At 41.7% G+C, this 15,993-nt stretch overlaps 1 protein-coding gene across 2 annotated transcripts in view; it reads left to right on the top strand.

The window, feature by feature from the left end:
* The window catches only part of ncam1b (neural cell adhesion molecule 1b), a 99,560-nt gene that overhangs the window by 65,585 nt on the left and 17,982 nt on the right, over nt 1–15,993 (top strand). Inside the window, exons 10-13 of one of the 2 annotated variants that reach the window (XM_079514174.1) lie at nt 9,766–9,795; nt 13,917–14,067; nt 14,209–14,396; nt 14,674–14,770. In XM_079514174.1, coding sequence (XP_079370300.1) covers nt 9,766–9,795; nt 13,917–14,067; nt 14,209–14,396; nt 14,674–14,770 — 466 coding nt within the window. The remainder of the gene's footprint in view (nt 1–9,765; nt 9,796–13,916; nt 14,068–14,208; nt 14,397–14,673; nt 14,771–15,993) is intronic. The other variant, XM_079514175.1, reaches the window with a different exon arrangement.

Consider the following 15,993-nt stretch of genomic DNA (forward strand, 5'->3'; position numbering starts at 1 on the left):
TCATCTGCCCCTCCCATAAAGTTATGGTCCCCCCTGTTTGTTTGTTTTTAGTCTCGCCAGTCTCTACGAGTTGGAATAAAAGATGGATATACCAAACAAACTATTCCAAGAAGTACTTGTAGAAACTTGTCGGCTTTTATTGGGTAGGCCCTAAAATTACGATGCACAGAATTATTTGGGGTAATTCTGATTCCGGTTTGAGGGTTGATGACTATGACTACAAATCACACTACAACATGACGTAGGTTATCATCCGCTCTCGACCGGATCATAAACCCGAAATGGTATGCCTCCCAGGCTATTGTAGATCAGATATTTTCTTACAAGTACAAATCTGGAATATTTGCATACCCCATCATATTGATAAAATAAGCTTTTACCATTGCCTCTTGGCAAATCGTGTGCTTGTAGCCTTCATTGCCACCTGTTGCTCTTCCTCAAGGTTAAATGAAGATTGTTCTTGGTTTGTTTTGTCCAAACATGTTGACAGAACTCTCTCTATTGTTTGGACATTAACTGATTGATTCCAGTTGCTCAGAAATGACTGACATATCTGCCAACCAATCTAAACTCTATCCTCAAAACCTGTATGTAGACTCATTGGAATACATTACTGGCTCTGTCTTGGGTTCCTTCTGTAGATGGCAACACTATCAGCTGAAGTTCTATAGCTGATTAGTGGAGGTCTAGCTTGCCATGGTTGAATTCCAATGAAAGATAATCATTTCTACAGTATGAAGAAATATATATTTTCAGCTCACTCCTTTGCACGCACGTACACACACACACACACACACACACACACACACACACACACACACACACACACACACACACACACACACACACACACACACACACACACACACACACACACACACACACACACACACACACACACACACACACACACTACATAGACAACGTATATTTAATCTTGTCCGTGCTAGGCTATTACCTAAGCTATTAAAGGTTTATACTTAAATTAAGCTATTTCATTCTGAATGTCCTCCCACACAAAATACACACTGCCAGTGCCAGCAGACAAATACATTATGCATGGTACTAAAAGGGCAACAGTATGTATGCATACTTGTGGGTTTATTGAAGTTACATTTCAAATTGCCACTTATCTAAGGTTATCTTTTGTAGAGATTCCTATTAAAGCTTTGTGTGTTTTGAGAAAAGTTTTTTGTAACTATTTGTAATATGTAGTGTTTTCTGCCTTGTTGGAATTTAAATTAATTGGAAGTCAATCTAGATGAGTGAGCCTGTAGAATAACTGAAAATGCTAATTAACTGTTTATCCCCGCTTTGTACATTATCTGCATAATGGATTTTTTTTTTTGCTTATTGGAATACATATTAAACATTCTGCTGGACGGAAAAATCTTCAAGCTGCAATTGGGCTAGACTGTGAAATGAGAGAAAAATGAAGGTTAAGTGAAACTCAAAATTAGCTGTATTTTTGTAACAGTTTGTCATTCCTGAATACTACAAATTTAAAAGCACGGTATGAAAAGATCTGTCCAATTCTGTACTTAACACCATGTTATAGAAATTGCGAGGTTGAGGATAGAAAAACAGTAACGCTAATGAGATGCTTGCTGAAATAATTTAAAAGAATTCTGTTCAGAGCTAATCCAAACCCAGAACACAAGACATACTGTAAGGCTGTGGTTCTCAACGTGGGGTCCATGGACCCCAGTCCCCATGGTCCCCAGTCCCCATGGACCCCAGTCCCCATGGTCCCCAGTCCCCATGGACCCCAGTCCCCATGGTCCCCAGTCCCCATGGACCCCAGTCCCCATGGTCCCCAGTCCCCATGGACCCCAGTCCCCATGGACCCCAGTCCCCATGGTCCCCAGTCCCCATGGACCCCAGTCCCCATGGTCCCCAGTCCCCATGGACCCCAGTCCCCATGGTCCCCAGTCCCCATGGACCCCAGTCCCCATGGTCCCCAGTCCCCATGGACCCCAGTCCCCATGGTCCCCAGTCCCCATGGACCCCAGTCCCCATGGTCCCCAGTCCCCATGGACCCCAGTCCCCATGGTCCCCATGGACCCCAGTCCCCATGGACCCCAGTCCCCATGGTCCCCAGTCCCCATGGACCCCAGTCCCCATGGACCCCAGTCCCCATGGTCCCCAGTCCCCATGGTCCCCAGTCCCCATGGACCCCAGTCCCCATGGACCCCGGTCCCCATGGACCCCGGTCCCCATGGACCCCGGTCCCCATGGACCCCGGTCCCCATGGACCCCGGTCCCCATGGTCCCCGGTCCCCATGGTCCCCGGTCCCCATGGTCCCCGGTCCCCATGGACCCCAGTCCCCATGGACCCCAGTCCCCATGGACCCCAGTCCCCATGGTCCCCAGTCCCCATGGTCCCCAGTCCCCATGGACCCCGGTCCCCATGGTCCCCGGTCCCCATGGTCCCCAGTCCCCATGGACCCCAGTCCCCATGGTCCCCAGTCCCCATGGTCCCCAGTCCCCATGGACCCCAGTCCCCATGGTCCCCGGTCCCCATGGTCCCCAGTCCCCATGGACCCCAGTCCCCATGGTCCCCAGTCCCCATGGTCCCCAGTCCCCATGGACCCCAGTCCCCATGGACCCCAGTCCCCAGTCCCCATGGTCCCCGGTCCCCATGGACCCCAGTCCCCATGGACCCCAGTCCCCATGGTCCCCAGTCCCCATGGACCCCAGTCCCCATGGTCCCCAGTCCCCATGGTCCCCAGTCCCCATGGACCCCAGTCCCCATGGACCCCAGTCCCCATCACAATCAGTTAATACCACTTTACCACTTTAACTGTTTTTTATACTTCAGATATTCATAAATAGCAGATCTACTAGCTAACAACACAGACTTACTGGAAGCTTTTCAAAACTTTTGACAGATCTCAAAGAATTTATTTATAATAATCTTGAAAGGTTTTGACATCACAAAATGTAAGGTGGTCCCTGACACAAAATCTTTTCAAATGGGGTTCTGCGGCTAAATGCAAATGTCCTTGACATAAAAGGTTTGAGAACCTGCAGTGCTGTAAGGTTTAAGAAGGTTTATTTGTGGATCTGAAGCAATGATCTGAGCAAGAGTGGGTGAAGACAAGAGCCATGGCCCATGGTTAATATACAGGGGAGGTGAGGAACTGATTGAAAGCAGGTGTGGGTTCCGGATGAGTGAGCGGCAGGGCAGGATAGGAACACAGCGCACGCACGCACGCACGCACGCACGCACGCACGCACGCACGCACACACAGAAGAATAGAGAAACACCAACACAAGGGAATAGAAGATACTGCACGCACGCACGCATGCACGCACGCACGCACGCACACACGCACGCACGCACACACGCACACACGCACACACGCACACACGCACACACACACACAAAGGCCAACACAGAAGGATAGAGAAACACCAACACAAGGGTACGGCCATAGCCATGACATCTGTATTGCAAAGGTTGAGGCAGGTGGTCTGAAAAAGAAAGAGGCGATAGAAGGGCCTGCTTCGCCAAGTATTGCTCAATTGCTCGCCATTGTAAAGCGACCACTGTGTTCTACAAATACAGCTGGCTATTGATTTGCAGTAGCATGCCTGCCTGATGAGAGAGTAGTAGGGCTTTTTCAATAGAATACTAATCTTGTCATTTACTCAGAGAGGATGTGTAGGATCAGTGGTCAGTGATACAAGATAATTACGTAGTACCGGTACATAATCACTGGTGTCAACCAGTCTTCATCCTTTGAATGAAATTGTGAAAGAATTCTGTATCTTTTAAGTGCTTATAGTGAGTTTATGATCATGTGACTTTTTCTCCATTATCACAGTCACACTGATATCACATATCAGAACAGGGAGGGAGGCTCTTTGTCTGTAGAGCCCATGGGGATGGGAGTGGCGAAAATATGTCTGGTCCAGAGGGAAATATTACCTTTCGTTCAATGTGTTTCTTTATCAATATGATTGTTGTGGTCTTTTGAGCCTTCCACAAAAGCCTATTCTGAGCTTTTCTTTATTGTCCCATTGTCTTGAATAAACACCTTTGATAGATAGGACAGTGACACAAACCCACTTTCCCTCCTGGAGTTTTCACCAGCGAGGGGCAGGGGGCAAGGCTTTAGTATAGGTAAGGTTTTTCCCACTCAAATGGTACTGATATCTATAGCTATAAGGACTGTTTCTCTCATAACAGATCCATGTTATGATAATCCCCACATATCCTACAACAAAAAAACAAAAACGGCTGTTGTGACTGTTTATAATATTTAGAAATTCAAAGTTTCTGGACAAATATTCCCATGTGTGTTGTTTCTCATAAGCGTGCATCCGTTGTCCTTCGACAACACAGCCGTCTGTTGACTTCTGTGCGCTGACTGTGCTCGTCCGGTGTGGGCTCCTTCCCAGCCCCTCACACCCTTCACTGGTGACATGTCTGTGTAAAAGCTAGGTCGCGACAGTGACATAACAACTCACTGTGCCAATGAGGCTGTGCTGAAGACAGCTTGTTGTGGGGTGGAGCTGTTACGGGCACTTGGTTAGGTGGCCTGTGGTAATTGAGCAACCTCCCCTGCTCAGCATCGTGGTGTATGCATGCTGCTGCCTGATGTTTTGTACTGTTGTAGAGTCATGTAGTAGAGTACGTACTAAGTGTTTTTGTTGGGTGTGCCTGTCCCGTCACAGTCTTTTCCCATTCCATGGGCGCTAGAACTCACTGGGCTGGCCAGGCAGACTGTAACCAACACTCTCTGGAAGGCAGGAGACAAATGTCTTTTTATATATGAAACAAATTGGAGGAACAATATACTAATATATCATAGCTGACCGCACATGGGATACGACTAGAGTGTGATTTACACATGATATTCCCCTCCAAATACCAAGCCTGCACTGCAGTGTAGTGTTGTAAAAAGGTAATGCAGGTTTGTCAATTATACTGGTTATTAATGATAAGACGATACATCCACATTGGTTCTTTGTGTGACAGGCATGCTCTGGTTGAAAGAGCATGATTTGGGGAGAATATTAAATGTGAATTAATTAAAGGGTTGATACACTCTATTGCCCTAGTCATATGAAATATTCAGTCAAGTAGATACTTTTCAATTTCTTGATACTTTCTTGATGATGACAAAAGCTATTAGCTTTTTTGCTTGTTACGCTTCAATACTTTGTTGCTATGTTGGCCATCTCATTCTATCCATTCTTACATTTTCCTTTCCATAAAGCATGTTTCATAGAATGCTTTTTGGGATATTTAGTGGGGTTTTCAATGTCACTCTAATGTAACATAAAATAGATGTTTTGTTGTATTTGATTTGTTTATAATTCATAGGGCTGACATTAAAATACCCAACCATATGGAATTTCTTTCTCCTCCTCTGGTCAGCCATTGTTCTATCATCCTAGTTGCCTTCTTCATATCATCTCACATAAACATTTGGGATAATAAAGCAATCCAGCTTTTGGATAATGAAATAGAGAAGCCAGCAATATAATTTCAGTTTTTGCATTATCCGTACAGTGAATGAATCTGTGCTATTAAAATGTTTGCAAAATGAAAACATGGCCTTGGCCATATGGGAGTCTGTAGCTTATTTCTTAAAATCTAGTCTATGTATTAATTTTACTACATATTATACCCAAACCCATGTTCACCATGACAGTACTTAAAAGGTCTATTGACACAGTTAGAGACACACCATAATCCACAAATACACACAAAAACATCTGCCTGTTTTATACTGTAAATAGTGTTATTTTTCAGATTAAAATATATATCAGTTCAAGGAAAAGCCTCTGCAAGTGCAAGTCAGTAGTCACATCATCGCCATTTTACTGTATCACTATCAACTATCACTGTTTAGACTATACCAGGGAAATGGGGCAATAATATGGACAGATCTTTTAATATCAATTATACTCCAATATCCCCATACCCATACATTATTAGATTTAATTCGAGATTTAGCAGAAGGATATATTATTTTTACCTGGATCCAACCCTGTGAATCACTTTTTTTTAAATCTTCACTCCCACGATAGTTGGACTATTCACATCTGGTGATTCATAGAAATGACAGTGGCTTCCCTGTGGTTAAACAGTAGGGAAGCAGCTCCACTCCACATATTGAGAGCACTGAAGTGAATACACTGTACCTGTGTGATGAAAAAAATAAAAAAAACTCTTTGCTATTGTAGTCAGTAACTTTCAAGGCTGAGGGTATTATATACTGTATAACATTGGTTCTCATTCTCAAAGTGGGGTTCTGAAAACCAGATATACTGTTGTTTATCACAAATAGTGAAAATAGCCAATCCACAAGCACACAATTGCTGCATTTTCTGAAGAATAAATAAATGAAGTGAAAATAATGTGACATATTTAATTTCTTTGGACAATTTGTCCAAAATATGGATGCTAGGATTAATGTGGTTAATTAGGAAATAATAAGTGATAATGAATGACTCAAGGATCTGGATCCAGGCCAATCATCGTCTTCTACATCCTGACAGTTTTCTGAAAAAGCTATGTTTCTATGTCAGTCGTTCTTCGATTTTTCAAAAATAGCAGACCTACAAGCTCGTAGCGCGCCACTCGGTGGCGCGCTATGAGCTTGTAGATCTGCTATTTTTCAATAGCTAAAGCATAACGTAATGCTAACACCAAAAGGGGTTCCCGCCCAAAATGGGTTAACAACATATATATAAGCACATTTTCATAATATTAGCTTGTTAAGTAAATTCAGTTGAGGAAATCATTTTGGGTTGTATCAATATCTGTGTAGTGCAAAATCAATGTCTTTATTTAAATACTTAAATACTCTTCATGTGAATTACAGAATATAAACAGACGAGTGTAAAACTCCCTGCTTACACGAGAATAAAAATAATGGAGAAAATAAGACACGCTGCCTTGTCACCACAAACCCATCATCTTAGTGAACAGTGACGCATACAGTAGCTAACCACACTGTATAGGAATTTTAACCGCACAACTGAAACACATTTCTGACTGTTTCTCACACTCCAACCACCAAAGTATAGAACTGTAGGCTTAGGGTAGGGAAATCTTGAAATCTAAAGTAGTAAAGCACTGGAACACATGGATATAAGACAATACTCTTTATGGGGCTAGAGTAGACTAACCTTTTCACACGTGGTGTGTGTTCATCAGAGTCTCTGATAATATCACTCCATTATGTCGAAATGTATTTGACCAGTCAGAATGCTTGTCTCACAGGCATGTTGAATTAATAAGCACACACAGTTAGTGAGATATACAGTTTACAGATTGAGGATTGTAGATTTAACTTTCATGCTCTTCTGAGCTGAGGTGCAGATGAATGCGTCATGCTCCCTGAGTGAATACCAAACAACTCGCCCCTTTACCAACTCGCCCTGGGTGTACAGCCGGCGGAACAGCGCGGCCTGGTATTCCTAAAGTAATCTAAGTAAATTATGCTTAAACGGTTAAACCTAACCTTATTCCTAACCTTAACCTCAGTAAAACTATGCCTAAACCTAACCCTATTCCTAAACTTAACCCCAGTAAAACTATGCCTAACCCTACACTTATTTCTAACCTTATTCTCAGCAAAACAAAATAAAGAATGCAAGAACCGCCGCACCGAGCTGTCGGCGTGAGGTCGGCGGAAAAAAGCTGGGTCGAGATGGAATTGGGGCCCCCTGAGCACTGCATTTTTCATTTTCTCTCAGATACTGCATGCTTTGGGTTGTTGTTCACAATTGTGGGCATGTTCCATGACAATTGACAACACTCAAGGCATTACATGACAAAGTGCTACAGTTGCAGAATTTGGTGTTTTATTAACAGGGGAGATGCTGAATTTTAACACAATAACAACGTAGAGCATGCACAATTGCACATCCCCTCTGGTGATCAGGTAAAGAACAAACAAAAGATCAGCATGACAATAATAATAGAGCCCGCATACTGTTTTTAGCTCCCAGCGTGACTGTGGAATCAAAATTTTAACACATTCCCACATAAACAAATCACAGTATGGAACCCTGACATTGTATGACACAATGTTCAGGAAACATTTGTAATATCAAAGCTTTGCCTTTCACATAGTGGCTATATTCCCTCTGAAAAGAAGCAAAATGAGCAGGTGGTATTTGATTGGAATATGCAAATTATGAAATACTATATGGAGTGGTGAGGAGAAGGGCCCATAAACACTGAAATGGAAAACCTGAGCCAGAAATCACTGTGTTATAATAGTTTTGGCCTTTAACGCAATGCCAAACCTGCCAGTAAGGGTCCCCACACACCGAGCACCGTTTCTCCATCGGTTTTCCGGAAAACGCGTCCAGTGTGCAACCACCTTAAGTCTTATGAATAACCTCCCCCAAAACCTTTTTTTTAAACTAACTAATAAGGGTACGCTACCGTAAATCAAACTTTGACTTCAAATATTTAATTCCTTAGGTGTTGTAAATTTAAGCCTTGTATGTTGAACATTAACACATCTCTCAAATTGAGTATCCCGAGAACGAAGGTGGTAAACTGTGATTTCATCCAGTGAGTTTTTACTTGATCTACCTTTTACACCCAATTACACAAATACCAACAGATGGGAAGTAGAATATGTACCTATATTCAGCAAAATCACTCTAGGTACTGTCACCATTCCACGGGCTGCTCTCCCAAATGGAGCAGGTCCCAGAAAGTGCCACTTGATGACGTCTCAGAGTAGAGCCCTGTACTGGAGACGAGACTGAACTGTCATGGAACCCAACTTGAACATGACAGTGTGAATTCTGTTTTTATATCCTTGCTGCTTTAGACATACTGTATGTGCTAACTGCCAAAAGAACTGCAAAGGTGTTCTTAGTACTTCTGGCTGGGTTGTGTCATATTCCTCCTGCTCAACAAGACAACATTCCTCTATGCTTCTCTACACTAGAAAGTCAGCCTAGAAAATCTGCACCATAAGTCTGAAGCATAACTGTAGTACTTTCCAATAGGTTTATGTTTCTAAGGATGACTTGACATGGTGACAGTCACATTATTATTTTTTAAATAAAATAAAAATACAGTGGCCTGGGCCGTGGCTCAGCGGTCCAGGCACTTTGGCTGGTAGTCCAGTCTAGCAGTGTGCCGCGGGTTCGACTCCCGATCCCGATGGCCTTTACTGCATGTCACTCCCCCATCTCTCTCCCCATTTCCTGTCAGCCTACTGTCTGTCCCTCCTCTATAAAAAATATAAAATAAAGGCGAAAGCCATAAAAAAAACATTTAAAAAAATAAAATAAAATACAGTACTACTAAACCTAACAGAAAATAAATACATGTTTTACCTTATCGAATATCATTAAACATAAAGTTCAACAAAACTAGACAGTAACAACAAAAAATACCAGAGAGTAACAAAGTTGCATTTGAATAAAACCAATAACCAATAAAGAACTAAAAAACACCAAAACAGTAAAAATGTGGCTTGTGGAGTCTTTTAGTGATACTGTTGATTGCAACTCCTCAGGTGGACCCTAACCCCAGTGGCAAATGCCCAGCACCACAAACACAAGCACATTTGGCACTTTGCGAAGTACCCCTAACTGTGTCAGTAGACCATTAACATAATTACATGTAATTGTTGTGAGATAGGTGTACTGGAAATGAATTGGGGAGACTTGGTCACTTGCATGCAATGTGCAGCATCCTAGCTTTGCCATGAAGAGGATGGCTCTCTAAGGATTGCTTTGCCTTTTGTTGTGTTCTGTTTCTGTCCTTTGCAGGCATCATGGACTCGGCCCGAGCAACACAAGGTATAGCTTTTAATATACCTATTCATTTTTCTTAAAGGGAGTCACACTCATTACAACGATCCCCTCTTTGAAAAACAACAATGTGGCTGTGACTATTAAAATTATCCAGCCGGAAAATTAAGGAATGCAAGATATAGATCAAATCATATTTTGAAACAGGGGAGAGCTCCTGATGTCATTTTTTCCGATTTCATGCAAGTCTCCATAATATTTCATTTACTATAGTAATAGAGTGCACACTTTCATTCCGTTTGTAGGACTATTTTCTGTGATTGATTTCAGTCTCGATAGTTGCCAAACAGCAAAGTGTGCAAAGACAGTCTTCCCCTCTCTCTTCCTTTTCTTTCCAGAGTTCAATATGAATTTCTGACATCAGAAAATAGTTATTTATTTATGTATATCAATTTGATTAACTAAACAAGAGGAAACTGAGGTGTCTCAATGAGAACCGGGGGATTCAGTCAGAGAAAAGGTGACTGAAGGCATTATTGTAAGAAGCTCAGTAATAAGTAGTGGCTACTCAAATTTGCTTGAGAGCGTTGTGCAAGTACCATGTTTCCTTTCGTCAAAGTAGAAATGCTGAGATATCATTTTGCCAGTGCCAAGAACAATTATGAGTACATGGCAATTATGAGTACTCATGCTAATTACCCAGTACTGATCCAAATCCACAGATTTTCTGTCGTCATATTTACACCAGATTTTAGTAAGCCAATCTTATTTTATGAATACAATTTGTCCCATGCAAAGGAAGAAACATCTTTGCATGCAGGAAAAATGCATAATTTCCAACATGACAAAATTAGGCCATACTAGTTCCTTTTGTGGTCTCCAGATTATGTAGAACAACTATTTTACAGATAACATGAGTATATTTCTGTTTTTGAATTTGTGGTTATTGCTCCTGGACTAAGTCTGGTTTATATGAGTGGCTGATGTTGAATTATTATTACATTATTGTTTGTACTTTGTCTAATCCAAACAGTGGACAACATTGAATCATTTCATCCCTAGCAAACAAGCTGTGGTCAGTTGGCAAGCAACAGGGAATGCATCCAATTTGGATGCTGAGGCAGTTGAGGTTTAGTGAGACTTCTGTCACATACTGTACATGTATCTCAAGCCAAACCTATTCTCAAAAATGTTCTTCCAATTCTGTCAATAATCTGTTTTCTGTAGGTAGGGATTTCCGATATATCGGCCTCCCGATATTATCGGCCGATATTTGCGTAAAATATAAAATAGTAAAAAATATCGTTATTTATGATAATCATCATCAAATTTATGATAATGATTATTTTTATTTTGAAAACCATACATTTATGAATGGATCCAGTCGGGCATCACGATAAAATCAGGCATGATGTGTTAATTCTACGACTTCATCGGTATCGGTTGATATCGGCTGATATCGGTATCGGAAATTAGGAGTTGGACAATATCGGGATATCGGATATTGGCAAAAAAAAGTCAATATCGGCACAACATCCCTAGTTGTAGTATAAAGACTGGTGGGACACCCCAGTGAGTCTGGCTTGATTCATGAGAACGCTTGAAGCAATGAAGGATGTTCTGTTATCATGCAATAAATGCTCTTCTCGTTTGTTTCCGGTTGTTATATTGTGCAAGGTGTTTGGTTTGATTTCTATTTTTATGCCCTAAAGAAAACACATAATGAAAGTAAGCATGAAACTGCTAGATGTTTCCAGTAGACAACCACCACCCTGTTGTATTATTCATCCAGCCTCCTTGCTGAAAACCATAGTTATGAAACTTTAATGAATCCCAGATATCACGTTGCAAATGAACAAACAATTTTCTTTCCCTCCAATACAGGATGATATTCTTTATAGACTGCATGTAGAGAATGTGGACTGCTCTTACTTTTCTTTTCTTTTTTTGAAAATTGACTTCTAGCGTCTGCAAAAAGTTGTCTTATCTGGTCACGATGATGACTTTGTCACCTTTTTTCACTTCATATTGTACATAACTCATGAGCGAAAAGCAAAACGTTTGCACACCTACAGGCGACAGGTGCGTAGGAGAGGGTACGGTGCCCGCCAATGACAAAGGAACAAACACCCGCACACTGTCTTCAAATGCAGTGAACCAACTTTAATAGGGAAACCGCAACGTTTCGGCCTATGCGGCCTTCATCAGGCTATCTTTAACTCATAAAGATAGCCCGATGAAGGCCGCATAGGCATTTGAAGACAGTGTGTGGGTGTTTGTTCCTTTTACATAACTCATGAGCAAAAGTTTATACATTGGAGGGAGGGAGAAAGAAAGAGAGTTAAAATCTGTAGTGTTGAGACAGTAACTTAAATTGGATTTGACTCTTAAAGGATGAGTGTTCTGCTGATGCCAAGATGCTCTCTATACAAGGAATGCGAGTTTGGGGGGAGGGGTTGTGTGTACAAGGGTCAGAATGAAAGAGGACTGTTATGTAAGTGTTTCTGTGGTCCTGCTACCCCTCATGCATAATGAATGCCTCAGACATGCATTGTCCATTGACTTTGAATAGGAACTAATGAGGATTTCTCTTACATGGCTGCCCCCTAGCCCTAATTCAATATGTGCAGTGGAATTTGTGCCATATTGGTTCAGCTGCACCTTGGGTCAAAGCCATGCAAAATTGCAAATGAATCCAAGAGAGGTGCTGAAAGGTCCTGCACCAATTTTGAAAATAGAACTCGTATCAAAACAAAAACCAAGCCTGCCATGTATACTTTAACGTTGTGCACAGCCATAACCTCAGGTATGTTGATTGAGTTTCTGAGTTTGCCGATTTAGCCCTCACAGATTTTTGCAGTGAAAAAAGAAGAAGGGGAAATAAGTATGACACATAAGTATGGCGAAGTATGGAATTTAAATTGAATATTATTGCAATTGACTATCAAAATGCAAACGATTTCAGGGTGCCCGCTGGCCTAGTGGTCCAGGCGCATGCCACATACAGGCTCTGGCCTGACAGCGTGTCGCGTGTTCGAGTCCCGTTCATGATGACCTTTGCTGCGTGTCTCTCCCCTCCTATCTCTCCCTCTGTCCTGTCTATCTTTACTTGTAACTATCGATAAAGGCAAAAAGCCAAAAACAAATCTAAAAAAAAAAAAAAAGACGCAAAGATTTCAACCAAGATCCACAATAGTTTCCATAATATAAGTGTGATGAGGAAATGGCCTGTCACGGAACAGGAAGCTTGGTATCCACAACAACCACAACAAACAATTATTGACACAGACACTGCAGGTCAGGAGGCTACTTGGTGTAACTGCCCATATCAAGTTAATGAAACCAGATACCCATATTGTATCTGGAACTTAACAGGGCCATTCACTCATCTCTTTAGCAGACTCCATGGACAGTTTTCCCCAGTTTCACATGCAAAGGACTTTTGTATTTGATTCATCTTAAAACTGATGCATGTGCTATAGAAGAATGTTTGCACAGGGCACATTTCTGCACCCATATCTCCGAGCATGCAGCTAGGGGTGAGTCCACAATTCAGATCTTAACCACTTAACCCTCTGACTCTGTACTTAATAAAACCGACCTGAGTTGTCTCTGTTCTTAGTTTGCTCTTGTTTCCTTCTACACCAAATCTCTTTGGGGAATGTTACCCCAAAATAGGGATACTAGCGTTCAAGTGGTTAACAGAGTTCAATGTGCACATGACTTCATCAGTGTGAAAGTGCAAAGTGCCTAGAAAAACACAGAAGAATTTAACAAGAGTTGGAAAAAGCTCTTGATGGTCTCTGCTGCATTCTCTTATCTATTATTGAGTGAGTCTCTCCTGCTATGTGTCCATAACTCTTTTAAATCTTTCCACAGATGAGCCTCCAGTGGTGTGAATACTGTCTGTTCTCTCTCTGATTAATAAGCACAGGCTTTGTACAGCGTTTGTACAGGTCACACTCTCTTGGCTAAAATAGATGAAAGTTGCTTTGTTACTGGTGACGGATCAGACACAGGAGAATGGTTAAAGCATAAAGCTTTGATCTTGTCTGCATAATTCTACATAATACAGTTAAATGTAATATAAGATTGTGCACTATAACTGAATGTTTTTTAATATACAGCACTTTAGAAATGAACACCCTGGGTTTTCTGTTCTCGTCTAGAGCCTGGATGGGAACGTAGTGGTGAGGAGCGATGCTCGTGTTTCTTCTCTCACTCTGAAGGATGTCAAGTATACAGACGCCGGACAGTACCTCTGCACAGCACGCAGCGCTATTGGAGAGGATGCTCAGTCAGCCTACCTGGAAGTCCGCTGTAAGAATTTCCTTCTCTTTATTGGCATATCATGCAAACCTTGTCATTTCTAGTGAGTAAAGCAGTAAGCCAATACAATAATTCAACTATGAAAGTTCAGGACGGATGGTGTTGACATAGATATTTTCCCCCCTCTTCTAGATGCCCCTAAGATCCAAGGTGCCGTGGCAGTGTACACTTGGGAAGGCAATGCTGTCAATATCAGCTGTGAGATTTTGGCTCACCCGAATGAAGTGTCCATCCTGTGGTTGAGAGATGGACTTCAGCTGCCTAACTCGAACACCACCAACATTAAGATCTTCAGAAACCCTTTAGCTAGCTATCTTGAGGTGCAGTCATTTATATTCATAAATATGTGACATGTCTTTGTGTACAATCAATGACACAACACCTTGCTGCCATCAACATTTTATGTGCCTAGGCTTGATATAAAGGGTGTTCCCTCAGATCTGTTGTGGGGAAATCTGATCAATAATTCAGCAGAAGAAAAGCACAGAACAATGGCTAAAAATAGGCTTCTCTAATGGTCTAACAGCAAAGGGTCAACGTAGGAGTGTGACACAGTGCCCAATTTGCCTGTTTTGACCTTCATACTCTTTCTTCCAGGTGACACCCGAGACTGAAAACGACTTTGGGAGCTATAACTGCACAGCTTCCAATGAAATGGGCACAGAGTCCAAGGAGTTCCTCCTCATTCAGGCTGGTTAGTAATCCCTATATATGTAAGGGCTGGGTCAGCGGTGAGTGTTGGGCGGGGGGAGTAGGACGAAGGCCCTACGTTCTCCTGGTGGGGGCTCCTCACTGGCAGGTGACTCAGTAGGATACAACAATGAAGTAACACAGAAATGTGTGTGGGGAGGAATCAATTGACATAACGACTAAATTGGGTAGAAAAAGGGGGTAAAAATAATTGGCTACTCTATAATAAAAATAATAATAAACTAGAACTGCACTCTGTCGAGTGCCTACTTGCTTGTTGCACACAAGTAGGCCATAAATGGCCTACTAGTGCGCAAGCAGTACTGTCGACCGCTACAAACTCAAATCTCAGCTTCTCTGTGAAAGAACGTTTGAAATATTGAATTATTAGGTTTAGCTATTTGCTACGTACCTAGTTTTTGGAGGTAAAAAAGTAGTAGTGGTAAGATGGTGACGTATATGTGGATCAGTGTCGATCAGTGTCGGGTGGATTAAAGGAAATGCCTCTATGTATATGTAATTTGACTTAATGACGATATGTTTTAGTGTCGGGAGGATTAAAGGTAACCTATGTATACATGTATGTATACATGTATGTAATCCGACACCACTGCCATATCAAGCACAAGTAGTCATTACGTCATACGCTGGCACGGCGCATACGCATCAAACGGCGACATGGACGAAAATTGTATTGTATGTATTTTAATTACTTGCGCGCTCTGTTTGCGCAAGTAATTACAATACATACAATAAAAACACACCTGACTGGCAGGTCGTTCAAACAGAGTGATTACCAACAGAAGCATATTGGGGTTAAGTTTCCAAACTTTATATACACATGCGCGCGGCTGCGCACGCACGCGCGCACACACACACACACACACACACACACACACACACACACACACACACACACACACACACACACACACACACACACACAGATATATAGATATGTATAGATATTTATAGATAGATAGACAGATAGACATATATATATATATATATATATATATATATATATATATATATATATATATATATATATAATTGACATAGATTAAAATAAAATAAAAACATATGCCTGCTCTTTAAAGCGCATTTATGTTTTTTTAATCTCAGTTTATATCTTGGAATCTTACATCTAAGCTCCCACTGAAAATAAAGCTCAATACTGGCACAATGGTATTTCTAAAACACATGCTTTGGTATTCTTACATTAAA

The sequence above is a fragment of the Electrona antarctica genome (assembly GCF_951216825.1).
Source record: "Electrona antarctica genome assembly, chromosome: 11".
Taxonomy (NCBI): Eukaryota; Metazoa; Chordata; class Actinopteri; order Myctophiformes; family Myctophidae; genus Electrona; species Electrona antarctica.